This window comes from Antrostomus carolinensis, unplaced genomic scaffold (assembly GCF_000700745.2).
Source record: "Antrostomus carolinensis isolate BGI_N321 unplaced genomic scaffold, ASM70074v2 scaffold597, whole genome shotgun sequence".
NCBI classification, from domain to species: domain Eukaryota; kingdom Metazoa; phylum Chordata; class Aves; order Caprimulgiformes; family Caprimulgidae; genus Antrostomus; species Antrostomus carolinensis.
This window is the reverse complement of record NW_010325142.1, coordinates 21,931-48,023: the sequence shown is the minus strand read 5'-3', so window position 1 is coordinate 48,023 and position 26,093 is coordinate 21,931. Positions and strand designations below refer to the sequence as shown.

The following is a 26,093-nucleotide window of genomic DNA, read 5'->3' as shown; positions in this document are numbered from 1 at the left end:
ACCTCCCAAAAAACCTCAGAATAGGCTTAAAAAAATGGCCAGCAGGTCCCGGGATGAAGAATTTCAGAAGCTTTACAAGAAGTTTCAAGATCAGACTTCAAAGTTTTCTAATCCACATTTACAAAACCACCCAAATTTAACAAGGAGACAGTTTATGGATGCCCCCTCCCTGGAAGTGTTCTCGGCCAGGTTGGATGAGGCTTTGAGCAACCTGGTCTAGTGGAAGGTGTCCCTGCTGCTGGCAGGGGGGTTGGAACTGGATGAGCTTTAAGGTCCCTTCCAACCCAAACCAGTCTGGGATTCTATGATTTATAAGTGCCAGCACATCCTAAACTTTTCCCCATCTCCCCGCAAGAGTTACAGTCTAGCGAGGTGCAAGGCAGAGACTCAAGGAGTCTCCCAGAGCCGGGGCTCTGTCTGTCCTCTGACTGCAAAACTCTTCTTGCAAAGAAACGAAAAAAGAAAGTCACCGGATTTGGTGAAACTTTGATTTGTCAGGAACAATCACATAAAGGACAGGAAAGGCACTGCAGAAGAGTTGTAGCCACCACCACAGCTATACCTGGCTTCTCTCGGATCTGATCCACAGGTTTTGGTTCGGGAACCTCAACCACCACCACCTCCTCCTGCTTCTCTTCCTCTACGGCTCTGAACTCAACTTTTTGAGTCGCACGTTTAGCTGAAGAAACGGGGCACATGTTAACGACTGCCCGCAGAAAAAGGCTGCAGACTTCAACGGGGACAGAAGCATTACATTCACAGGCTGCTCTCTCCCAAGCTCTGACATTCAGGTGCAGGATTGCAGTGGGGATTTCTCTACTCATCCAGGGTCATAACAGTTTACAGGGCATGGCCAAGGGGCAACCAACAGCGCTGGTCCCCTCTCCTCCAACGCATCGTGCCTGGGTAACGTCGCACGCCCGGTCTGCAGGCAAGCTGGCGTTTTGCTCTGCTGTGGTATGGAGCTCAAACCAAGCAGCCTGTTCCCTCCCAGCTCTGAGGCATGAAGCCCAGGCTCGGAGTGTCACTGAGCCCTGTAAATCCATGCCAGGAGCAGGGACAGCCTGGCTACTGCTGGCCACGGGGCACTGGGGCAGCCCTGCTCCCTCCTGGGTTGTAGCACAACCCTGGGCTCAAAGCAACGCTGCTCCTGCTCCATTAGGTGCAAAGGGATTCTCTCCTTTCCCTCAATCCTCATTTTACAAGCACCCCATGCTCCAGATCAAGGGGAGCAAGGTTAGGCACTCCCCCTTCCGTGCCTCACCTCCTCTAGCCTGCTGCTACCTGGCTCTTTTAAAAATGTCAGGGGTGAGCCCACGGATCAATATGCCCCAAACTTCAACATCAGCATCGCTTTAACGGGCACTGAAAAAGTTTCTAGAAGCTGTGGCAAAAAATCTCCCCCTCAAGGAAAACTATGTAATTTCAGAAGCTACATTAAACAAAACAAATCTTAGATTAGCTTAATCCCCAATTTGCTAAAAGGAAAATGCACTGAGATTGGCTGAGGAAATATCTTTACAGTCAGAACTTTGCCAATGAGCCTTCAGCACCCACCCACATCCTTTTTGTCAGTCAGTTCTTGCCAGTACTACTATTCTGTTTGCATTTTATATCCAGTATTAAAGTGAGAAGTTAGACTTTAAAAAAGAAAAACCAAAACAAAACCACAGCAGGGAATTTAGGTGGTATTTAAGGAGCATTTCAGCATCCTGTAGAATCCAGCCATGGAAAAGGAAGAGGCAGCAGACACTCACCTCCGTCGAGGCTCCTGGAAGCTCGCTTACTTGCCGTCCGCTCGAACTGCGGAGCGGGTCGGTCAATCAAGGCACTCGCCTGCCTCGTCTGCGCCTGCGTCCGGCCGCTGTAGCGGAACTTGGAGCCCAGCGCCAGGAACCTGCTCTTCGGGATGGCTTCGGTGGAAGTCAGCCTGAAAACCACATGCATTATTTAAAAATCATACCTCCAGATTTAGGAAGCAGCTAGTAAAGGGAAATTAAAATACAAGTTAAAGAATTCTCTGCATACGCTTGATTAACAAAACAACACGCGCTAACAATAAACCCCACATCTACATAAGCTAGAAGACCTGGAGAAAAGGAGGCTGAGGGGAGACCTTCTGGCTCTGTCCAAGTCCCTGAAAGGAGGGTGGAGAGAGGTGGGGGTGGGTCTGTTCAACCAAGGACCAAGGGACAGGACAAGAGGAAATGGGCTCCAGTTGTGCCCAAGGCAGTTGAGATGGGCTGTGAGGAAGAATTTCTTTGCTGAAAGGGTTCTGAGGCATTGGAAGGGGTTGGCCAGGGCAGTGGTGGAGTCCCCATTCCTGGAGGGATTGAAGAGTCATGTAGACACAGTGCTGAGGGACATGGGTTAGTCGGGGACTGGTCAGTGTTGGGTTCATGATGGGACTCGATGAGCTTAAAGGGCTTTTTCAATCAAGGCAATTCTGGGATTCTGTGACCTCTGTCTCAAGTATCTTAAGAAGCAAAAGCTGCCTAGAAATTTACTGCAATTTAAAGACTTAATGTCCCTGCAACCATTTCACTCCAAATTTTGTGAAACACCAAGGAACACCGAAGGAAGGAGTGCTCATTTTCAGCAGCTAACCTATAGCATCAGTTATTGCAGGCAAGCCTATCATTTGGAAAACCCACCTGAAAAATGTGTGATGTTCAACACATACTTTCCACAGCTTCTTTGCTGCCCGGTAACTTGGTAGCTTGAACCCAATGGTACTTTCATACTGTTCTTGCTGTGGAAAACATAAGTTATTTAGGTATAGCAAGAAATAAATGTGGCAGGAATCCAGTTCCCAGCCCAATGACCTGTTCTGCTGCCACACAAACTGCTGGTCTAGCTCAAGAGCAGCTGAACTCACTCAATGATATGCAGGAGGAGCTCGGGTTTGAGAAGAGACAGGACTTGCCTGCAAGCCCAGGCATCTCTCGGGACACACTGGGATGTGCAGAGGAGTGTGCTGTGGGTTTGGCAGCCACTCAGACTCATTTAACCCCACATCACGCTGTCCAGTTGTGGGATGGGGTCAAAAATTGATTTCCCAGCAAGGCTGGGTCATGGCAGTTGAAGCAGGAGGAAGGAGATGAGGAAAGAGGCAGATCCCCATTACAGCCTTTCTCCCCACTGTGTTTCCAGTATCCAGGCTGCTCCATGGATCTTCCCATCCACAAGAGGCAGCATCAGGGCAGGAACTTCCTGCCTCCTGCAGTCCAAGTGAAAACGTATGCTCTGTATTTTTTAAAATATTTTTTTAAGTGAGACAAAGAGCCTTTGTCTTGCTCTGTTTCCAAAAAAAAAAAAGGAGTTAGTCCTCTCCTAATTTCAACTGTGAACTTCCCACCACTTTCCTCTGGATGCTGGGAATACCATGCAGTGCCAGGAGGTGGTGCTGGATGACACGTTGTTTAAAATGTTTTACAGCTTCAGTAAGGTCAGCAGGTTCAGCCTGAACTTAATACCAAGCCAAAATCAGAAACCCAACAGAGAGTAAAATGCTCACTCAGAGAAAAGCTCGCTCCCTACCCCGCTTTGTTTCAGGGCAGCAAACACGTAGGTGATAATCAGAAGGCAATTAAAGAAGACATGAACATACCTCCCCTGGTCGAATCTTAATGAAGAAGCTGCTGCGTTTGTAGGAAATCTTCAGGACTTTGGGCCAAGGGAAGCGGTTGATTCTCAGTTTATCTTTGTAAACAAAAAGGCCACTGGAACAGACTCCCAGAGTGATATCCACTCCTTCCAAGTCCTGGGAAAGCAGATGAGGACTTAAGCAGTGTCAAAGAGTTACAAATTTCAGGTCAATGTCTCTCCTCCAAATTACCCCTTTGGTATTCCCCCAAATTCATCTCCCCACCACCCAGACCTCAGGTTCCAGCCCCCTGTACAGCCAGGGCCAGGCTTGCTTTTCCTTCACGTCCTTCCTTACAATCTCCTCCCTTCTGCAGATCTCTCCTGTGATGCTGTTTGCTCAAGGGGCTGGTCTAGAGTTTATCCTGCATTCCTCTGAGCAAAGTAGCTCACCCTGCAGGGTCAGAGCCTTATTCTAAATGCCTCAGAGCAAGGACCTGTCTACTTCAGTAACTTTGTAAAGCTTCTTGTAATTTCTAAATAATGAGCAATCTGGAAGAATCATCTCTCTTGCAACACTTGCAACAGTGCCTGAGGCATTTTTCTGGTGTGTGTCTGTGTTCCTGCACCACTAGCAGTTTACATCCTACGTCTTTTCAACAGGAACCTCCTGAAATAGGTAAACGTGCTCCTGTAAGGGAAGAATAATCAGGTTACAGACAGATGCACACACACCAATTCTCACCTTGGCTTGGTGAAGATCAACTCCATACATAGACAGCTTTTTTGCATTCTCAAGAAATTCCAGGTCTGCTTGGGCTGGAGTCATGGATCTGGGGAAAGAGAGAAAGGGCTTTGTATTCCCATAACTTGTTTTCAGGAGGGGACAGATCAGACTTCATAAAACCATTTACTCATTAGATTTTCTTTTGCTTTCAACACAAATTTGTGCCCAGATGAAGAATCATGAAATTGCTCTGAATGCTGATTTGTGCTTCTAGACATCCTCATAAACCAGATGCACCTTATTTCTGTGGAGCTGTACAGATTCCAGACAAGAAATCAAGTTATCCAGCGAGGAAGTGAAGTCCAAAATTGATTCAGTGGAAGAAACACCACTTCAGCTGAAGGCAGAGGGTGACAGGTACTGTCATCCCAGACCTCCTGCCTCCAGATTCCCCCCCAAACCCCAGCTATTGTTCTCCAAACCAAAGGCAAGGACAGCTGAGACCACTCGGCAGCGATTCCTACTGGGGCTGAGCAGATGAATGAGTTTTCTGGGAACAGATGGTACCCGGTCTGCAGGAGGGACAACACAACACAACTTTGCTTAACAGAAACATCCTGCTAATGGGGGCTATTAGCAACGTTATTGAAGTGCCCTTGTTAATAAGTTTCTGGTGTGTGAGGTCCATCTAACAGCTCTGCTGGGAGAGGGTTTGGCTGTACACATTTCAATTTGTTCCCTGCTTTGATGTCTCTCTTACTGAGACTCACATACATCTTGAGTGTGATGTAAAGAGAGTTTTTAGTGGGGGGAGACAGTGTAGACAAAGATGACTGTAAGCACAAGCTTCCAGGAAAGACCCAGGAGCAGTTGCCATCTCCAACATGTGTCTTGAGCTTTGCAAATAAAGTAGCCAGAGACAGAGCATGGTTTAGCTGAGTTTTCTCTCTGACAGTTTAATGTTCACAGAATATGAACCAGAAATTAAACAGGTGCATATTGCCACCTCCTTCCTGCACGCACAGGCAGATTAAATATAACTATGTCCTATACTTTGAAGTGTCTTCTAATGAAGCCATGAATAATTCAGCAACGTGATCTGCCACTTCTAGCACAGCTAACAGCCTTTGACTTCCAAGTCATGAAGCATGTCAGTGGCCCAGTACTTATTTTCCCTCATTTCCTCTCCTCTCAGTGCAAATGGAAGGGAATCAATTTAAAGTATTGATTTGTGGGGTTGAGCCAAGTGTTAATTGTAGCTTTGGTCACAGCCAGGGGCACACGTCCACCCTTCCCTACTGCACTCAGGTTATTGGTTCCCATCTGCCTGCAAGAAGGTCTCATCTTTGCTCTGTTCTCATTATTAGTGCATCAGCCAGCACCTTTTCACAGGTCAAGGGGCCGCTGGTTGAAGGCTTTGGTATCATGGAGTGGTTTTATGGTTTGTTTTTTTTTCCCTCAAAACTTCTAAAAACTCAAATGTATCTCTGGGAGAGCACAGAAGCTGCTGGGTAGCTGTTCACCAAGCCAGCCCTCTGTGCTGGTGAGCACACAGCTCTGCACAGCTTCTGCAGTCCAAGCACTCAAGAACATCTATGAAAATAAACTCAAAAATAAGATAAGGAAGAGTTTCAGTCGCTGTGACCCTTTAATTTGGTACCAGGGGGACTCCCAGGAGTCCTTCAACCCTACCTGAACAAGAGACATCTGCCCAGGTCATGGTTGTGCTGGGAAATAGGAGGAGGAGAGGCCAGCTGCAGGTTTATACCTCCTGCATTATCCAGAATAATTCCACATTATAAAGCATTACTCATTAAACGTAGCAGCAGAAAACCTCAAACACGCTGCAGGCTACAGCCTGTACGCAGAGACGGGATCTGCTCCAACCAGACTGCAATCCAAAAATTAGATAAATCCCGAAGCAAATATTAAAAACAAAACAAAACAAAAAGACAGAGGGCAAGGTTAAAGCAAGCAAATTTTGCATTGCATTTTCACCTAAAATAAAAGTAACTTTCATGCGATACTGTTGAAAAAGAGCATTTGTTAAAACATACTTGCCAGACTTTGTATCTGCTTGCTAAAAACATGGTTTCTTCTTCCCACTGGAAAACAGAATTTCAGCTTCTAGAAAGATTTTGTTCTAACTTTAAAATATTAATTTTTTTTTAAAATAGCTGATGTCCTCAGTAGCTGAAAAATCAGTTTTCAGTACCTGAAAATTTATGCCTTACTGCTAAAGCTTCTGTTGCCAACATAAAAACTGGTGCAGCAGGAAATAAAAAGCATACAACAGAGGTGGGGAAAACACCAGAAAGCCCCATTATTGCCATTATTTCTGGCTGCTCCAGCCACCACACCTTACCTGTATGTTTTATGAAGCTCCACAACCTTCTCTTCAAGCTCTTTTGTCTGGTTTGGGGCCAATTTAAATTCAGTGATGTAATCTGGGCCGTGCAGATCAGGATCGTAGTCTCCCAACTCAGACTGGACAGTGTAGGAACCCAGCAGAGCCAAAGTTGCAAAGGAACAGGGCAGCCGCCCCGTAATGATGTCTTGTCTAAGCTGAAGACACAAATAATACCTGGAGGGGGGGAAAAAAGCAAAATACTATTTACAGAGAACATACAGAAACTTGAAGACCAAACAGAATCTCTTTTTTTATGCCACTGATGCATAAAAATATGCCAACTTCTACCTGTATTTTTACTTATGGGGTAATATTCTCACCGTAAACAGCATGTAAGGCAGGAGGACTTAACTCTGGAAAGGTAGTAGAGTACGCTTATGATCAGAAAAGTTTGTTTTTAAATAAAAATTTACTTTTCTATCCAAACACACACATGTCAGGATTATAAATGACACTGCTTTATGCATGTGGACTTCGGTGGAGAGTGGGAGCATCCCACACATCCACTAAAAACAAACAGAAAACCCTCCAAAACATCCTATCTCCTTGCTGAAGGATGGAATAACACCCAAATATTAAAAAATTTCTATTCAATCTCCCCGTTCTAGTGGTTTCATTTGCTCAGCGAACTCCCTGGGTCCCCAGGTAATTCACCTGGTGATGTCCTCTGTCAGCTGAGCGGGATCCGGTGGATAAAACTTGACATTGAAGGTAAAATCCCAGGGTCCTCCTGCAATTACAAAGAAGAAGTTGAGAAAAACAAACATACCAGAACAGCTTCGTGATAGTCAGTCGTTACAAACAGCTGGGGGTATCCAGTCTGATCTTCAAAATACAGCTAGTGGATCATAACATTGATTTTAATACAGCTCGCTCCCACAGCTAGCTGCTGCTTAAGCAGACGGTGTAAGATACCATTTCATTTACAGGAGCTAAGATACAAGCAGGAGAAAACAAAGCAGGGCAGGAAAATTCAGGTGAATAAACCACAACTTGTGGAAAAAAAATTAAATTCATTGCTAAGAAACTGAATTGCAGGTTTTTTCACTGATTGAAAAAGATTGATGAGGAGAGGTCAGGCGTGTGGTCTCGGTTAATGAACGAGCAACTGTTTTATCATTGAACCCCATTTTCAATTTCTTGTAAGGAGCAGATGTGCTAATTCACTCAGCAGCCTAACACACTGTGGTCAGACCACAGTTTAAACTCAACACAATACAAGCATCAATCTCTGGAAGAAACCAGCAAGGAAGAGCTTTACAAGTTCAGACCTAAATGATTTAACACACCTTGTTGCAAACCTTACACAGCATCGTTACAGCCATTAACTAGAGGGAGAATCCACATCATCACACCCAGAACTGGCATTATTTGTGGTTTGGACTGTTTAGGTGACACAGCTGAAGGGGTTATTTCCTCTTTTCCTTGAAAATAATCATGTTTACCCACAAAAACCAGTCCTGGCCAATCCATTAAGCACTCAAAGTAATTTTCATAGTTACAACTCCCCCACTGCTGTGCTTTTAACACTAGTTTAAAATACTATTCATTTCAGAAAGAGAAGATACCCCTGCGCTTAACTTGCTCAGAGATTTATGGCAATCTCAAACAGGGAGAAGGGAGGATGTAGCATTCATGGATTTACTTCTTATGCAACACCCTAACTGGGATTAAACACAAGGCATGTTGTTTTCATTACACACAGTTCAAAATGAGTTATTTCAAGAAGATATTTTAGGCAGCAGAGGTTACCTAAACCAACATACATTGGTGGACACAGATTCATCCACACACTCAACATAGATTCAAGTAAAACCAAATAATTTGCCATTTAACCCATCTCAGGGGATCAGATTCCACAGCAGGTCGCTCCTCACACTTCTGATTTGAATTTTACCTGCACGGTCAGAGCAGCTCATGCCCTTTACATACATCCTGGTATCGATTCCAAGAGAAGTTGATAAGAGCAGGAGCTGTTCCTGCTCCATAGCCCTGCGGCATTTCCTTCCTAATCTGTACTTAATGACATACTTCATTCTGCACCCCAAACCAACAGCAGGTGTAAAGCTGTGTTTCACTTTCGTAAAACAGTATTTCACTTCCAGAAAACAGTATTTTACTCTCAAAGCACTCAGACTTGCTCCTGAGAGAAAACAAAAGCATCTAAAATTTATTTCACTTTGACACCACCCCCTTGAACTAATTCAGTGCTAGTAGACCTGAAAATACAACTTTGGAAAGGATCTGGAATCTGCCCTGACACTACTCGAGCCATTTATCAATCCAGTACCCCTATTTGGACCCCAAAACAGCCTCAGAGTCTATAAAACCTTGCTACAGCATATAATTTTGCTTGGGTTCTCCTAGTCTCCTTTGAGATTTAAATGGTTCCCACTGACACCTATTTTCCCATCCACCATGGAGCAGATCTCCCATTTGAGCGTTGCATGGTAGCAGGGACAGTGTGGGTTTGCAGAGGGCGAACACACCCCAAGCTATATTTCCCCAAGGAAAATACATTTTTTCCTAAATCTAGAGCATCATTAAGTACTTAAGCAGAAGAAAAAGGATGCAGAGACTGCTTGAACTTGTGCTGATCCCTGCCAGACATCCTCACTTGAACTCTCACCCATCCTTGGGCCCCCCCAGATCACCCGCCAAAGCCACGCTTATTTAGGGAAGCAGGGAGAAACCACACACACTCACATGCTAAATTCAATCTACTTACCATGAACCTGTTTTTTTATTTCTTTGGCAGGATCCAGCCACGTCTATAAGAGGATAAAAACATTCACAGTTTAATAGACATTCCAGAAACACCAAAGAAAACTGCAAGTTGCTAAAAATATGGCAAAAAAGACAATATTTGACATAAATGCAGTCACAGAAACTGGAGAGATGGTGCATTTTTCACAACTTTTACTCCAGTCTGTGGATTCAGTGGGTGCATTTCCAATCCTTCACCTACCAGGTACTTGTAGGGGACACACGACGAACAGGAGTTATAAAAAATCAATATATTAGGGCTGCAAGCACATAGCAGCAGGTACGGTCATGGCCACATCCAGCTACGAGGGGCACTTGTGTAACACATTGGGTTTTTTTCTCCAGGACCTTTAAAAATAGGCAAATACGATGCTTGCACTCATTTTAGGCTCATTCTCTCTGTACTTACCCTACTCAGAACAAAGATCACCAAGACTTTCTATTATTAACTATGGTTTTTAATGACCTAATCACTGAAGAACGAGTGAAAACATCCAATCACTGGGGAAGGCTGGAATATTTTACAGCAGTGTGACATAAACTTCATCTCTTTTAAGTATGACTCAAGTTTCTAGTAATTATCTCAGCTACAAATTTAGAAATATATCCTTTTTTCCCCCTCCTCTCTGTAATTTGAGGTTTTGTGAGATGGTGGTGCAACATAAGCTTCAAAAAACAACTCCTGTTTTTGCCAGCATGGTTTGAGCAACTCCCAGCACGTCAAGAACAAGCCTTTCTCTTTGCAGAGTTCAGGGTCTGCCCTGCTGAATGGGATGGCACGGTGCTAACAGCCTTCCTGGAGAAGCAACGTTAAACCATTTTCATGAGCTCTGAGCAGGATTTGGACATCCAGGTCTCCTGAGGTGAAGGAATTAACCCACTGAATCCCCCAAGCTAATCTGTCTTGACCAGAAGGACACGTCATTTCATGGCAGGGAGGCGGTGATACTTACATTTAATCTCATCTTTTTATATGCTTGCCCCTCTAACCTATAAAACTGGGGATATAAAATGCTTTTGAAAGGTAGACATGCCACTTGTTGTCTCTTTAGGGCCACTGTTTTAAGCAGAGCATCTCTAGGTCCACGCCAGTGCCACGACTACTCGTTACTGAAGCCCTAACAGTTGGGTTTCGGGGAGCTGAGCCCAGGGTGCAGTCATGCCTCCTCAGCACTCATCCTGCCTGATCCAGCAGACAATGGTGGGTACATTAATTAACAGCACTTTGATCCAACACTGTATCATGAATCAGAAGGAAACAATCCTCCCTTTCAGAGCAGCATGAGCATCAAGCTCCTTCGGTGCAGACCAGCTGCTCCATCCACTGTCACCACCTCCTATTCCCACTGTCACCATCTCCTATTCCCACATGGAAATAGGGAATGTTTCTATTGCCCAGCCCCAGGAAAGCTTATTCCTAAATATCAAGGTGGAAAATCCTGCATGCAATCCTTCCCTGTCCAGGAATAGACATGTGCATCTCCACCTGCTCCACTCAGCCACGAGTGAGGCGCAGAAGCTCATCTGTTGATTTCCTATTAAGATAATTTCTACCTGTGAATCAGTTACTCACTGTCAAGTCTTGTTTGAAGTTACAGCAAGAGAGAGATGGAGCTTAAGCTTTCAAAGTTCAGTGAAATATAACCAGAAAGATTCCCCCAAAAAACCCAAAAATGGTGTTTTTTCCCTATTAGAACAATCTAGATTTCCACCAAGCAGCTTACTCTGCACTGGAGCTAAATGTACAGCGGCTTTACCTTCCTCAGCTCCTGGATCTAGGACACAAATCTGATAAACTACCTGTTTTCAGTCCCTGCTGCACAGCCCCTCAGCCCTCGTCAGCTCGGGGGAAGGAGGTGCACGCTTTGGCTTTCAGAAGAATCAACACCAGCACATCTGGACGTGAGCAGAGCGAGTCCCGGGGGTCCAGGAGCTGCAGTGTTGAGCTACCCTAAGTGTACAAAGTTGAGCTGCTCCAGCTAAACTCTTTTTGCTTTTAATTGGATCTAAAAGTACATGGGTCCCTCTATCTGCAAGCACAGCAAATTCCCAGAGTAAAAAAATCCAGCCCATATACATGGAAGTACATTTCACATACAAGAAAACAGGGAGACATCACATTAAAATAGTAAAATAAACACAAGACTGAGCTCTGCCTGCCTCAAATAGCAACAGGATGGTTATTTTGCCTGTGTATTAGAAATTCACACTTGCAATTAATAAGTATTTAATGACAAATGTATGTCACCTGTAGTAACCTGGTCCATATGCAACTGCTGTAGGCAAAGCACGGGAACAGTCAGAACATGGACCAACACAACTGGTCTAAAGGATGTAAAAGTGGGTGCTTGATTTCAATTTAGCACACTTTTGGTTAGCTTCATTAAACAGAGCTTGAGTAACTGCTTGAGTTAAAGCATAACCAAGGGTTTAAAAGATAAGACACTGCTTGAGTCTCACCAAACAGAGACCTTAAACTGAAACCGTATGAGTAAGAGTTTTGGTATGAAGAGTCATGCATGTTCTTTCACGGAGCAAAGGCTCAACTCAAAACTGCTCTGGATGGCTCTGACCAAACCTTACAAAAAATGACACCAGGACCACCAGCTTTCACTCCTGTTCAGTTTGGTGAACACAGGCTCCAAGACTGTCAAGTCCTCCTGCAGTGTGGGGGTTTCAGGTTCATCTTCTATAGCCTAAAAGTAGTTTATCTCTTCTTAAAATCACAATGAAAAACCCCTGCTGCTTTTCTACAGTGAGAAAAGCCTTCCCCCATCTTCTTGAGCTATAGCTTTACAAATTAATGGCATCATTTTGCAGTAAACTAGTATCAGGAATTTTGTCCAGGTGAAGATCCAAGCTCACATAGCTCTTTTTACTAAAATCCACGCTCCTGTAGTCATTTATCCACAATTTCTCCTTCTGTGATGAGTCTGTTTTTGGGGAGGACACCAAAAAGAGTTTTACGAAGAGCTTATACACCACCTCCTCCCCAGGGGAGATGATCCTTTGAAAGAGCTGCATCCACCTGGGTGTGGAACACCGTGCCACAGCAACTGCTTACCCTGGAGGCTGGCGTGTCCCATATGGCCAAACCAAAGTAGTCTTCTTCCAAGAGATTGAGGTGGTCACAGACTTTTTTAAGTAGATCCTGCCCCTTGGCATGTTTCTGCAAAGACACAAAGGATATTCTGTAGGACGGGTTGGTTTTTGCCTGCCCTTGTTCACGGGAGAGGGGAGAAAGAGAACGTAAAACCACACTGTACACTATTGGGAAGGGGAAAAAAGTCCTGAGTAGCTCAAAATCAGCTCTCCTGGCTGTTTCGGAGCAAGTACCCCTTAAAGAAAGAGCATCAGGCATAAAAATTCAAACCAAATGGGAACTGCAGCAGGTCTCTCTGCTACCACCAGTCCCCCCAAAGCTGAGCTTCTCAACACCACTCAATAAACACCAAGGATTTGTACAGTTTTTCCCTCTCAAAGTAGATCTACCGCACTGATATATCCCAGCTCCAGGCTGTCAGACAATCAGGCATCGATCAAAAGATGACCAACATAGGGTATGAAACTGCTGACACAACCCACTGCTATAGTCCCCCATTTTGGGGGCAACTTGGCTCAGCAAGGTCACAAAAAAAATAGCATCTCAGCACCAAAGTCCACCATTTCCATGGCCTTATCATCAACCCAATCTGCTGACCAAACCCAGTTTCTCCAGTTCCGCCTTATGTACCATAAGCTGCTCAGCACACAACTCCTTGCCTCCAAGAAACACACTTGGAACATCCCTAACTCCTCTTTTTATTTTCCCAAATGCTGCAGAAGTGAACTGCCCTTAGGAAGAGACACTCTTTTAGTCCAAAAGCATGAAGGAAAACATCCCTGAGGCAGAAAACGACGGTAACCAGAAGCAGCGAATTCTACTGGAGGCTTTGCTGAGGAGAAAGCGCAGTTCCAGTGACACAAAACCAGCTTTACTAACGCATCACTTGTGCCCTCATCTCTCCTTTGAGTCGTTACTTACGTGGCAACTGATCCAAGACCAGAGCCTTGGTTCATTCCAGTCCTTCAGCTGTAAGGTCCTTAGTGCGTACTTTGTGACTCTAGAGGTAACGCAGTGCACGTGTTGGCCTGGATATTTCTCAAGGAATTGGCAAAGGAATTAAAAACATCCCATGGTTGTCAACTGGAAAGGATGCCTGAGAGCACCCATTCTTAGAATCACAGAATGGTTTGGGTTGGAAGGGACCTTAAAGCTCATCCAGTCCCAACCCCCCTGCCAGCAGCAGGGACACCTTCCACTAGACCAGGTTGCTCAAAGCCTCATCCAGCCTGGCCTTGAACACTTCCAGGGAGGAGCAGCCACAGCTTCTCTGGCCAACCTGGGACAGTGTCTCACCACCCTCACAGTGAAGAACTTCTTCCTAATATCTCATCTAAACCTCCCCTCTTTCAGTTTAAACCCATTTCCCCTTGTTTTGTTATTAACTGCCCTTATGAAAAGACCTTCCCCAGCTTTCTTGCAGGCCCTTCAGGTACTGGGAGGCCACTAGAAGGTCTCCCTGGAGCCTTCTCTTCTACAGGCTGAACAGCCCCAACTCCCTCAGCCTGTCCTCATAGGAGAGGTGCTTCTTCTTGGATAAAGGCATTTGTGCTGGTCTTTGCCTACACCTTTGCAATTCCTTCCCAATCAAGCCTTAATAAATTCTCGAAATGCTAGAGGAGGATTATATTGGTGTTAAATCCAAGGTACACGTCAAGAGGGTCTCAACGACAGCAGCCCCTCCTAATCCACTCCACAGTTCCCACCACCACTCTCTGTACCTACAGAAAGAGATTTCTAATGTCCTGCTCAAATAGGGACCAACCACACCACCACCAGCTCTCCCACCAGCAGTGTCCATGCAGCCTGCTCTGCACTGGTGTGGCCTCACCTCCAGTACTGGGGGTTGTTTGGGCACCACAGGAGAAAAAGGATCTAAAGCTGCTGGAGAGTGTCCAGAGCAGGGACACAACATTGGGGAAGGGTTTAGAGGGGAAGCTGTGTGAGGAGAGGCTGAAGTCACTTGGTTTGTTCAGCCTGGAGAAGAGGAGACTGAGAGGAGATCTCATGGGGGTCTAGAACTTCCTCCCAAGGGGAAGAGGAGGGGCAGGCGCTGATCTCTTCTCTCTGGCCACCAACGAATGCCAGGAGCAGAGGAAATGGCAGGAAGATGCGGCAGGGGAGGGTGAGGTTGGCCATGAGGAAAAGGTTCTTGAGGCAGAGGGTGGTGGAGCACTGGAACAGGCTCCCCAGGGAGGTGCTCATGGCACCAAGCCTGACAAGATTGCAGCAGCATTTGGCCAAGGCCCTTAGGGACATGGTGTGAATGTTGGGATTGTCCTGTGCAGGGGCACAAGTCGGACTCCATCATCCTGGTGGGTCCTTCCAGCTCACAACATCCCGTGATTCTGTGATTTGAAGGCATCACTGCAAGAAACTCGAGCACAAAGCCACAGCGAGCTGCCGCCAGCATTTCAGGGAACAGTTTCCTTTTGGGGGCTGCACAAAAAATCACCAGCAAAAGGAAAAGCAACTGGGGTGTCAATGGTCTGAGCTGATCCCGGGCAGGAACAGCAGCGATGTCGTTACACAAACGGTCGGTGCTGACCTACTTGCCCAGGATCACCCAAGGTAACCGCTTTCCCGAGGAGCCCTGTGCCCAGATACCCTTTCCTGGCCCATTTAGCCAGCAGGACTGGGGAAAAACAAGCTGATGGAAGTACACTCTAACGACTGGATTATTAATATTCTGGACAAGTGCTTCAATACTGAAATGGGGATTTCTGCGAGCTTTTTATTGCCCTGACAGCGAGACAGCTCTGTGAGAAAAAGGGACAAAATAAAGCAGAAGAAAAGCTCTCAGATGAAGGGGTTTGCAGTGCTGTAAGTCAAGATAATGATTTTAAATTGTTTACTGCAAATATATTCAACTGCAGGCTAAACACAGCACGTTTTTCTTTACATCCAAGCTCCAGGAGTTACGTTAGCCAGCAAACATACGTTGGGTGAACAGAAAAGCACAACTCAACTTGACAACCCATTTCATTCAAGGGAAAGGGGCAGAAAATATTCAGACAATCCCAACCTAACACAAAAACCTAAACTCTAGTGTGGGATACAAATGAGAGAGAAGATGAACAGCAAGTAATATAACTTTTTTTTTTAAACCTCCCCCCACCTTTATAAAGCAAGACACCCAGGAAATTGTAGAACAATTAAAAAATAAAAAGATTCCTAGGCACTCATAGATTCTTACAACACACTAAATAAGTTGTTACAGGTTCTAGCAAGACTGTTCTGCACTAAAGCTTGTCGTGTAATTCACCAACAGCAAATTAGGCCCCTATTAAATGGTGTTTGTGGTGATTTTTCATGGGGAGGAGAAGGGAGAGGGAAAAGAGGTGAAGCAAAAGCAAACCCCAAAAGTACTTACATCCACAGAGCACTCAAAAATGTTGTCATCCAGCAAGACGACTTTGCAGTACATGTTTCTGTGTTTTTTTACTGCTCTCTGGGCAGTTTTCAAATCCTTCTCTGCTTTGGTCTCTGGAGTCTCTTGTTTTGGCTCTGGCTTGGCACACTCTTCCTTCAGTTCTCCTCCTTCCTTGTCCCCAAGGTCTCTGCTGTCCGGCTCCTGGTCGTCCCTCCTCTCCTCCTGTGCAGGCTGAAAACCCCACATCACCCAAATTACAATTGAGATGTGTCAAGTAAAAAAACCATCACATGAAACAAGAACTGTGTAGGTGCAACACAGGGCTGGGATCTCACCCCAAAATTAGCTATCTGACTTAAAGGTGTAACTGGGACCTGGAGCAGCAGCTTGGGTGAGCGAGGTAATGATGTTAATTTTTAAAGCCTTTCAAGTCATTCTCAAGTCTTCATTTCATAAAGGATGTAATAGAAAAGGAAAAAGGGTTGATTAGAGAAATCAGGGCCAATTACATCATGCAAATCCTCATGGTCTACAAATCCTCATTTGCCTACAAGAAAGCTGGGGAGGGACTTTTCATAAGGGCAGTTAATGACAAAACAAGGGGAAATGGGTTTAAGCTGAAAGAGGGGAGGTTTAGATGAGATATTAGGAAGAAGTTCTTCACTATGAGGGTGGTGAGACACTGGCCCAGGTTGCCCAAGAAAGTTGTGGATGCCCCCTCCCTGGAAGTGTTTCAGGCCAGGTTGGATGAGGCTTTGAGCAACCTGGTCTAGTGGAAGGTGTCCCTGCTGCTGGCAGGGGGGTTGGGACTGGATGAGCTTTCAGGTCCCTTCCAACCCAAACCATTCTATGATTCTATGGTCTTAATGTTAGCAAATTTTGGACTAGTAACTTTTCCCCCTCCTCAGCCAGATACCCAGCACACCCACTGCAGGGGCCCCCACACTCCCACTGCCACCCAGGGCGATGGGCTTTGCCCCAGTGCTCCAGCCCCCAGTATGGTAGCAGTAGTATGAAAAACAGGGGTCAGCGCTGAGACTTCACAGCTGCCTGAGCTGACCAAGCAGCTCTCTGCCACCAAAAATGGAAGGCAGCCTTCACACCACTCTCCCTTTGCCTACTGAAGCACTTTGCAAGCCAGTTTAATTCATTAAACCAGCAGAAAAAGATGCAGTTGGGGACAGGAGGAGGAAGGAAGCTGGGTTGGTTTTTTTTCCACTGCCATTTCAGCAGGTTAAATGAGTTCACAACAAGCTCCAACAAGTGCTGGAAGAGGTTTGATGCAGCAGGAGCACGCAGCCGGCGCAGAGGAAGAGCAAAACCCTGTCCTTTCAGCCCATCACATCTCATGAAATCATCACACCCAGGCACAACTGCACGGAGGTATTTAAAAAAAACTAAATAACGTTCACAAGCTGCTGACTTCTGCTCCAACAGGGCCAGGACAATCGGGAGCAGGGAATCAGGCAAAGCTCGTAATGCCCGGCGGTCAGCATTTATCAAAGAGGCAGCACCTCGTAAATGCTTTCACGGCAGAAATATCTGCCGAGTGTCACAGTTCAAAAAGCCACTGCCGTTGATCTAAAATAAGAACTACAAAAAAAAAAAAAGCATGCTTCATCTGAAACAAACACCCCATGGTGAAGGAAGGCTGTGGAGGCACACTCACACGTGCTTAAAAGCAGTAAATCAAAGTTAAATAGAGAAAGAAATCAGAAAGAAATCGTGTAGTTCCTCTTGAAGATAAAATTTCTGGGTTGAAATTCCATGAAAATTTCCAGCTCCCCCCCCAACTCTACTAATCCCAGCCCTCACAGGTACAAAACATGACCAGAGATCATCCCAGGTTTTCCACAGGCTCAGAAATTTGAGGGGAAAAAATAGAAAAAGGTGCTACATACTACATTCTCCACACCTTTGTAATTTTAAGGAGGTGGATTTACAAGTACTGCCTGCAACTGGCAAAGCTCTGACTTGTATTGCTCAAAAAACCAGCTGAAATCTGGAGTTTGCAGACTTGTAACACCTCTCTGGAGCCCATTCAAAATGTAAAGCGGGGGGGGTAAGTAATCCAGATTTTACCACTAAGGTGCTGTGACTCCAGCAATACACACAAAGGTTGGTTGGGTTTTAAGAAATCCTCATCTCAGGGGAAGGAGCACTCACCTTTCTCTAACTCTGGGAAGCTGCGCTATCAATGGCAGAGCTGCACTTACCCAAGACACCTGCCAAGGAGTCAGAGAAGGTATCTAATACCCCCAAATCAACACCCAGCAGCAGCTTTGTGAATGTTTCCTTGGGGGTGTCTCTGCCTCAGTTTCTACTATGCTTTAAAAACTTTAAATTTTGCATGAAAAATGACCCTGGCTGTAAAGAGTAGACACCAGACGGCTACTAGGAGCTGGGCTCAGCCCACGTGCTGTGCAGAAATCCCTGTCTACATGATGCATAAGCAGAAAATATTTGTATTTGGCAGGCTCAGCACCAGTCTGGGCTGAACAGATCTAAACAGATGACCAAGTTCTGAAAAGCCAGGTTTGTGCTCCTTCAAGTCAAGGAAACCCTTTCCCAAATCCACATCCTGCCACTGACCTGCCTTTATTCTGTAGACACCAAGGACATCCCAACAAGCAACCGCTCTGCTGTGAATTATGAATGTGAACCCTAGTTCTGATGTGACTTCCCAGGGCTCAGCAGAGTAAAGAGTCAGCACGGGACATTTTAAGTTAAGCTGTGAAGTGTGAGCACCATTTCAGGAGCAGGAACTTTGCAGGACAGTCTAATACAGGAATGCAAGAGTGGGAAGTATGTGATGCAACACAGGGGGCTGACAAGGGCTTCTTTAGTATCTCATGAATTTTTCTGACTAAGCTTATCATCCTAGGATAGGAAGTTTTTATAGTTTTGGCTAAGACAACACATTTTCAAGAAGAGAAGGCAGCATGTCACACAGAGCAGGGTGTTTTACCTGTGTTTCTGCACTGCTTAAGGAATGAAGATCTAGGGATGGATCGGTTTTGAGCTCAGGCTCAGGAGCTGCAATCGGGGCTTTCACCAGGATGTCTTCATCAGGGCTGGCTCCTAATCCCAGGTCTTTCTGGTCACCTCCCACCTCTTTAGGAGCATCAGTGTCTTTGTCCTCTTCGGACACCTGAGACTTGGGCCTCCTGAGAAAGGATGAGAACAGGCGGGAGAGAACTCGGCCCTCAGAGGTGCGGCGCTCCTTCTTGCTCTGCTCCTCGTGCGTGGGCGTATCGCCGTTGGAGGTCTTCTGCTTCTGCCCCGCTGCAGGCTGTCCCTCCGACGTCTGCTGAGCCCCTTCCTCTAGGGAAGCCTCTTGCTTTTGTGTTTCAGCAGCTCCTTCCTCCTCTTTGGCTTGCTGCTGCTCCGAATTGTCAGCATCCGCCGCTGGGCTCTTCTCTGTTGTCATGATGATGCTGTAAGAGAGATGTACAAAAGGTCTCCATCAAGAAAATTCCAATATTTAAGTCTCCATTAAGCTATTCAAACCAAGCCACAAGTACAGACACACCATGTTCCCCAGTCACATCACCTTGTCCTGCCAACTCCAGCCTACATTAGGAGCAAACAGATCATTCATTTAGCTAAGGTTTGCTTTGATAGAAACATCTCTGCCGACCTTTGCTCGTGCATCTTCCACCATTTGGAAAATGCTGACTCCAAACTGCTAAATGTCCTGGCACCAGGTCTGCAACCTTAAAAATGATTTAAAAATTGAAACAAGATTAGGGAAAGGGGAGGAGACAGCAGAGGGTCTTGCTCCACAGGGCTGTTCTCAGGTCCTCTCTTTCTCCCAGTCCCTGTTCCCCTCTGGCAGCAGTGGCTGTGGGAGCAGAGCAGATGAGAATCATAGAATCACAGTGTCATTTAGGTTGGAAAAGACCTTTAAACTCATCAAGTCCAACCATATGAGGACACATACATGACCAGGCAACCTTCCTCGCACCACACCATGCCAAAACCCGAGACAGCCTGCGATGGCTTGCAGTGTTACAGCATCCTGCTCCACCACTGCAACTGGAACAAGAAATCTCCTACTGGAGAGTTAAAAATTGCATGGCCACAACAAATTTTAACAGCTGCTCACTTCTAAATGACCCTGAAAGAGGTCACAGATCCTCAGTATGAACTAAAAAAAGGGATATCTAAACACGATGAAGCACACTGGTGCTCTGCTCAGGTTGGGACTCATCAGTGTTCATCAGCTATGTTGATCTGCACAGGACAGGTCCAGTGGACCTGAGTGGGCTTCAGGATTCATGAGATCTTTGCAGTGCACACTAGAAAAATGTAAAATCAAAAGGTTTCCAAACAACCCCCATAACAGAGAGCAGATTTCTTCAGAGCCTGGGCTATTAAGCTGACGCAATGTTTATTTCAACTTTAGCCTGGGCTGTTGACACAAAAAGATGGAAATCATATGAGAAGAATCTCTATTTAAGGTGTAAAGAGGACCCAAAATAATCATGCTTTAGAGAGGATAGAACTAATCTTTGCGTGTTGCATCACATGTATCTGCACCAATAAATTGTTGCTGCTTACACAGAGCAAACAGCATATAATCCAATCTGCCTTTCAATCCTCCCAGTCCCAGCCTCGGCATACAAACATTTGCTCAAAACACATACTTAAAATTAAGAAACACTTCAAGACGTCACCCTCCTACATATTATTGCATTCAACAATTTTAATTTAGCTCATCCTGATTGCCAAAAGAACTGAAGTGCTTGAAAGAGAAAAGCCCTCCCAGCTTTCCAAAGTACTCCTTCTTTCCCTGCATTTAATGCAAAAGCTTAATATTATTCTTAAAGCCGTGGATAAAGCAAAGCAGCATTAGAGATCTTCACTGAATCTGCTTCCCCAGCAATGCAAATTTCCTGGGTTTACAAGGTTCGTTGTGGTTTTATTTTTTCTTTTTGGGGAGAGAGGGTTTTTTTGCAGGAAGGTCTTTTGGAAAAGCAGGGATGGTAACCCACAGGGTCTGCGCTCCCATCGGAGTGATTCAGAGCGGTGTCAGATGTTGGGACAGGCTCTCTGAACTCTTTGAAACCTCTTCACTTGGATTTAGTCCCACCAGCCAGCTTTGGGGATGAGCTGCAGGGCCCATTTTAGTCTGGTCTCCTGCAGAAGCCAGGTTTACATCCTCCTGCCCTACACACCATCTCCCCTCGGTGAGCTGCTCTGGGTTTCTCCAAACCCGATGGAGAGGTGGAGGTCAGTGAAACAGCAGCTTTCTCCTACACTGAGAAAATGGGGATGGGAGCAGACAGCCTGCACGGGCATCCACTGGCATCTGACACACCAGGGACAAGGCAAAGATGCTGCCAAAATCCAGATGTGGATGGAGCACAGAATGCTTGAAAACGGAACATTTATGCTTTAATTTGAATCAGTTATATTTTGGATTTGAAAATATTTCCCTCTTGACTCATAATTTCCTTTCTTCATCCTTGGGGCTATGACCACCTCATCCCATGTGAGAGAAGGTGGAGATGCAGATGTGCAGAAAACCACACTGCACGAGATCTCCTCCTGTGGTGCTTTGTACAGGAGAAGACAGGACAGCTTGGGATAACCCAACTGAGACAGCGAGAGCACACAAGGGCAACTCTCCAAAATGCTGTGAGGTAGGAGTTATATCACCTCATTTCCCCAGAAGTTTTGCAGGAGGAGTTTGTTTTTTGCAGGATTATCACAGAACAGGCTCTGTGAGGAAGCTGGAAAAGCCAAGTTAAATGAAAAGTGATGGAGGATTCACGCAGCACCCAGCTGGCTCCCACCAGCACCCTTGAGGAGGGGGCAGCTTCATGCCTGCTGCTCACTTTGGGGGGAAAACAAAACAAATCCACAAGGTTGAATTTCCTTTTCCCCTAAACCAGAAACATCAGCAATAAGGGAAAGCAAGTTAAACCCAACCACACTCCAGAGCTCTGAGACCAAGGGTTGGCTGCTCACAGAGCTCACACCATACACTGAATACCTGGAAGATGCTATTAGCAGGGTGTGGGATGGCTCCCGGCTCGTGGGGACAGAACTGAGGTTCCCACTGATTCAGTAGGGCTGGAGAGGGATTATGGCATGAGTGGGGTCTGCAGATGGGTTCAGGAGAGGTCTGGAGGAGGCTGTGTGCTAAGAAAGGGGGCATGGGGCTGCGATTGGTTTGCAGGTGGCATCACACAGGTGAATTACCCCTGCAGCTCTTACTGCTGTTCCCCTTTCTCCCTTTGATCCCTTGCTAAGGAGCTGCTGGCCCCGTCAGCAACACAGGGCTCTGTTTGCAGGGTCACCCCACTCACCACGCAGCCAATTCCCACGCTCAACACCTCACCAAAACTCCTAGAGATGCTACAAGGCAGTGCGGGGGGAAACAAACTATGTTCAGTCAAAGGCACATCACCCCAAGCCCATGATGCAGGGCTCACCACAGCCAACTCCCAGGGCAAAGCTCCTGATGCCCAACACACACAGAGCAGGATGGACACATTGCAAGACCATCCCACCATGAACACAGGACAACAGCGAGCTCCTTTTCACACCAGCTGCCAAAGCAGCAGGCTTTGTAGTTCTTTCCCACTGTGTTTGTTTGGAATAAATAGGTTTGTAAGAATCATTATCAGAACACACATGGGATGCATGTTGCTGTCTTAAGAATAAAAAGGCAGAATCGAGGTTCTTGCAATGCCAACTGTGGGGAGGGCACAGCTGAAGAGCAGCTCTTATCAGCCGTGGTAAACAAGAGGCACAGTCCACAAACAAGCCTTTCCTCTGGACATAGTTTTCCTCTCTTTAAACATCAACATTTCTGGAACAATAAAAGTTTACTTGTTTAGATTTCAAAGTTGCAGTCGCAGAACGTTGCCGGCGCAGGAAGGTGGGTCTCGCTGGTCTCCGTGTCTTTCCTCCATCCCCTGGGAACCACCTCACAGCTCGGCCAGATCCCCCGAGAAGGGCTGGAGATACAGAGATAGGCACGTACGAGCCCTTCCCTTTCCAGTAAACATTTCATAGTGGCACCCAGCACCAGGAACTCACTGGGTGCAGGCAAACATCTTGCTGCAAGACCCAAGCGTGCTTCTCCGATGCGCGGGCTCAAGGCTCGTTCCTTCCCTTTGAAGTTTTATGTTCAGAAATGGTTTCAACCAAAAGCAAAGAGATTTGTAAGCAAGCAACATGATCAAGCAGACGTATTACTTTTTTAAAAAGGCACCTTTGTGCACGGAGATGTTTGCTAAGTAGTGTTTTATTTCCAACCCAACCCACAGCAGAGCCAACAAGAAGAGCGAGGTTCCTGCTCTGCTGCTCTTCAACTCGTTATTTGGAGAAAGCACTGCCCACAGCCAAACCACAAGCTGCTTTTTTTTATTTAAATTAAATTTTCTTCCATCACTATTCCAGAAGGCAATTCTGCAGAGCCTGCAGGTGCCTTGGGAACTCCCTGGATGCTGGAGAAGGATGTTCTGCTCTTGCAGGAGCACCCAAGCACAAGCTGCTCACCTCCTGCTCTCAGCTGCTACGCTTATAAATGCTGGGTTTGGGTTTTTTTTTTGGTAGAGGGTGAGGGTTTGATGCCAGACAGCCTGTAAAAGGCAAACTCTTCACAAGTCTAGTGGAGAGAAGGCGTTTAACGCTACGGAAATAAGCAAATCACAGCAAAACTTAGATATGATCCCACATAGAGATTTCAGAGTAAAAATCTGATCAGAAGAGAGTTCAAGGATGAATTTCTATTTAAGCATTTTAAAATTTAAGAACATGCTATCCAGACAAGAAAGCTTTAGCAACAGGAAGCAATCTGAAAAAAAAGATAATTAAACCTTTCTCTTCTCCTAAAGGAAAGAGAAGGCTCAGGGGAAACCTTATTGTGGCCTTTCAATACTTGAAGGGGCCATAAGAAAGATGGGGACAAACTTTTTAGCAGATCCTTTAGTAACAGGACAAGGGGTGATGGTTTTAAACTCAAAGAGGGAGATTCAGACTGGATGGAGGAAGAAATTGTTTACAATGAGGGTGGTGAGACACTGGCCCAGGTTGCCCAGAGAGGTGGGAGAAGCCCCATCCCTGGAAACATTCCAGGTCAGGTTGGACGGGGCTCTGAGCAACCTGACCTGGTTGAAGATGTCCCTGCTCACTGCAGGGGGTTGGACTAGATGGTCTTGAAAGGTCCCTTCAACCCAAACCATTTGATGATTCCATGATTCTAAGCACATCCGGAGCTGCCTGTGCTGCTGCTGCTTAGAGAAGACAAATAAGCTTCTCCCCTCCAAGGAGACCTGCGCTGCAGGTCAACCTCCCCACCAACAGCATCCCCCTTCACCTGCACTGGATCAGCTCCTAGAGAGGACCTGGACCTCCTTGTATCATGTGCCCTCAGGGACATGGTCTGAATCTTGGGATTGTCCTGTGCAGAGACAGGAGTTGGACTCCATGATCCTTGTGGGTCCTTCCAACTCACAATATTCTATAGTTCTATGGTATCCCACAGCACTACCGGGAACATCAGTGCTTCAGTGACAAAGGGAGAGAGCCCTGCACATCTCTTCTTAAAAGATATCAGCATCTCTGAACACCAAACATCAAAGCAAACCCCATCACAGGCATTTTATGAACCTGCTGTCCCCTGCACAGCAGACCCTCCAGCCACCCAAATATCCTGAGACCCCCAACCTCAAGGTTCACCCCATTTCTATCAAAGGGCATGGCTGTAGGGAGCACACAACATCTCTGCAGGCTCGTTGTCACCTATACACTCGCCCTGCTTTTCTGCATCAAAATCATTTAAACAAAGTAGACTTGAGGCTTAAAAGGAATATAATGGCTCATTGCTCATCCTGTTCCCAATATCCATGGTTTGATCCAACACTAATTAATATCTGATAAGTAGAGGGTAGAAAAACTCTATTTCAACCCCACACTGCTCCACGGGCTCTGGTCTTGTGGACATCAAAAGATAACACCTTCCCAAGTCAAACCATCTCCCTTTTCCAGTCTGCACACACCAGCTCCGAGTCGAGAAAAACTTCAAGCCTGGAGGATACTGACTCATTCCCTGTGCCTGTGCTCCTGGAAGGTTTGCATTAAATGATGGTCTTAGTTCTTTGGAAATAACGATGCTGCTCGTTTGGGTTGTTTTGTGACAAGTTAGAGGCTCAAAGAAACACTAATATTTAGATAAGTGTCTGTCACCGTCTTCTACCTGTCAGTCTCTCTTATTTAGGCACACATATCTAATTTATCCCTGCTTCCAAGCCTGGAAAAACCATTTATGGCTTATGCCATAACTTACTTAATTCCCAGTGTTTTGATCTTCAGAGAGAGAAGAAAAAGGACGATCCACCAAGAAGGTTCATTTCTCAGAAACACAAACCGTTTTGCAGCAATGCCCAAAGTCAGATAATGGTAATCACCGTGCTGGAACAAACTGTCTTGACCTTCCTACCCAAAAATGTGTGGCTTCGCCAAATGCTCCTGCTACAGCAAGAGCTGGAGACAACGATAAGAGAGAAATTTCTGCTAAAAATAGGCAAAAATCAAATAGTTTCAGCAACAGCGTGGGGTTTTTTTGAAAATGCGTTCCTTCCCATTTCATAATGTGTGTGAAAAGCACACAATTCACCAGGGAAACTACGCAGAACGTTGTTGCTCTGAACAGATAGCACAGGCTGAAAACTCTGTTTTTTTCAAGACCTGCTGCACGTGCAACAAACCCACGTCCGTGAGTAGGAGAGGAGGAAACTGCAACCACCACGAGCAGGACTTGCCCCGCGCGTGCGTCTGACTGACGTATCCTACACATCATTTTTACTACAGTTGAAAAACACAGCAGAGAGCTGTTTGTTTGGGGCTTTTTTAACCAAAACAAGAAATTCAAATGCAATGAAATAAACCTCTCAATAAGAAATTTAAACAATTTAATACTGTAAAGCACCAGAACCTTTCAAAATTTATTTAGTATATTTTATTAGAGGAATAATTAGCGCTGGTATTTTATAACCAGTGCTGGAATTAATGTGTATCATCTTTTTTATGCTGATAATTTAGGTCTTGAACAAAAGGGATGCTGTCACTCAGCTGGCAACGCTACCTTACGCAGAGGGTAACAGGAGACTTC

At 45.8% G+C, this 26,093-nt stretch overlaps 1 protein-coding gene across 2 annotated transcripts in view; it reads right to left on the bottom strand.

The window, feature by feature from the left end:
* Positions 1–19,394, bottom strand: part of EPB41 (erythrocyte membrane protein band 4.1) — a 50,787-nt gene extending 31,393 nt beyond the window's left edge. The window contains exons 1-10 of one of the 2 annotated variants that reach the window (XM_010171104.1): positions 18,933–19,394; positions 15,965–16,195; positions 12,553–12,657; positions 9,451–9,493; positions 7,377–7,452; positions 6,678–6,896; positions 4,331–4,418; positions 3,611–3,763; positions 2,655–2,752; positions 1,758–1,930 (exon numbers count right to left, since the gene is read on the bottom strand). In XM_010171104.1, the coding sequence (XP_010169406.1) occupies positions 1,758–1,930; positions 2,655–2,752; positions 3,611–3,763; positions 4,331–4,418; positions 6,678–6,896; positions 7,377–7,452; positions 9,451–9,493; positions 12,553–12,657; positions 15,965–16,195; positions 18,933–19,394 (1,648 nt within the window). The remainder of the gene's footprint in view (positions 1–1,757; positions 1,931–2,654; positions 2,753–3,610; positions 3,764–4,330; positions 4,419–6,677; positions 6,897–7,376; positions 7,453–9,450; positions 9,494–12,552; positions 12,658–15,964; positions 16,196–18,932) is intronic. The other variant, XM_010171105.1, reaches the window with a different exon arrangement.
* Positions 19,395–26,093: the final 6,699 nt, after the last annotated feature.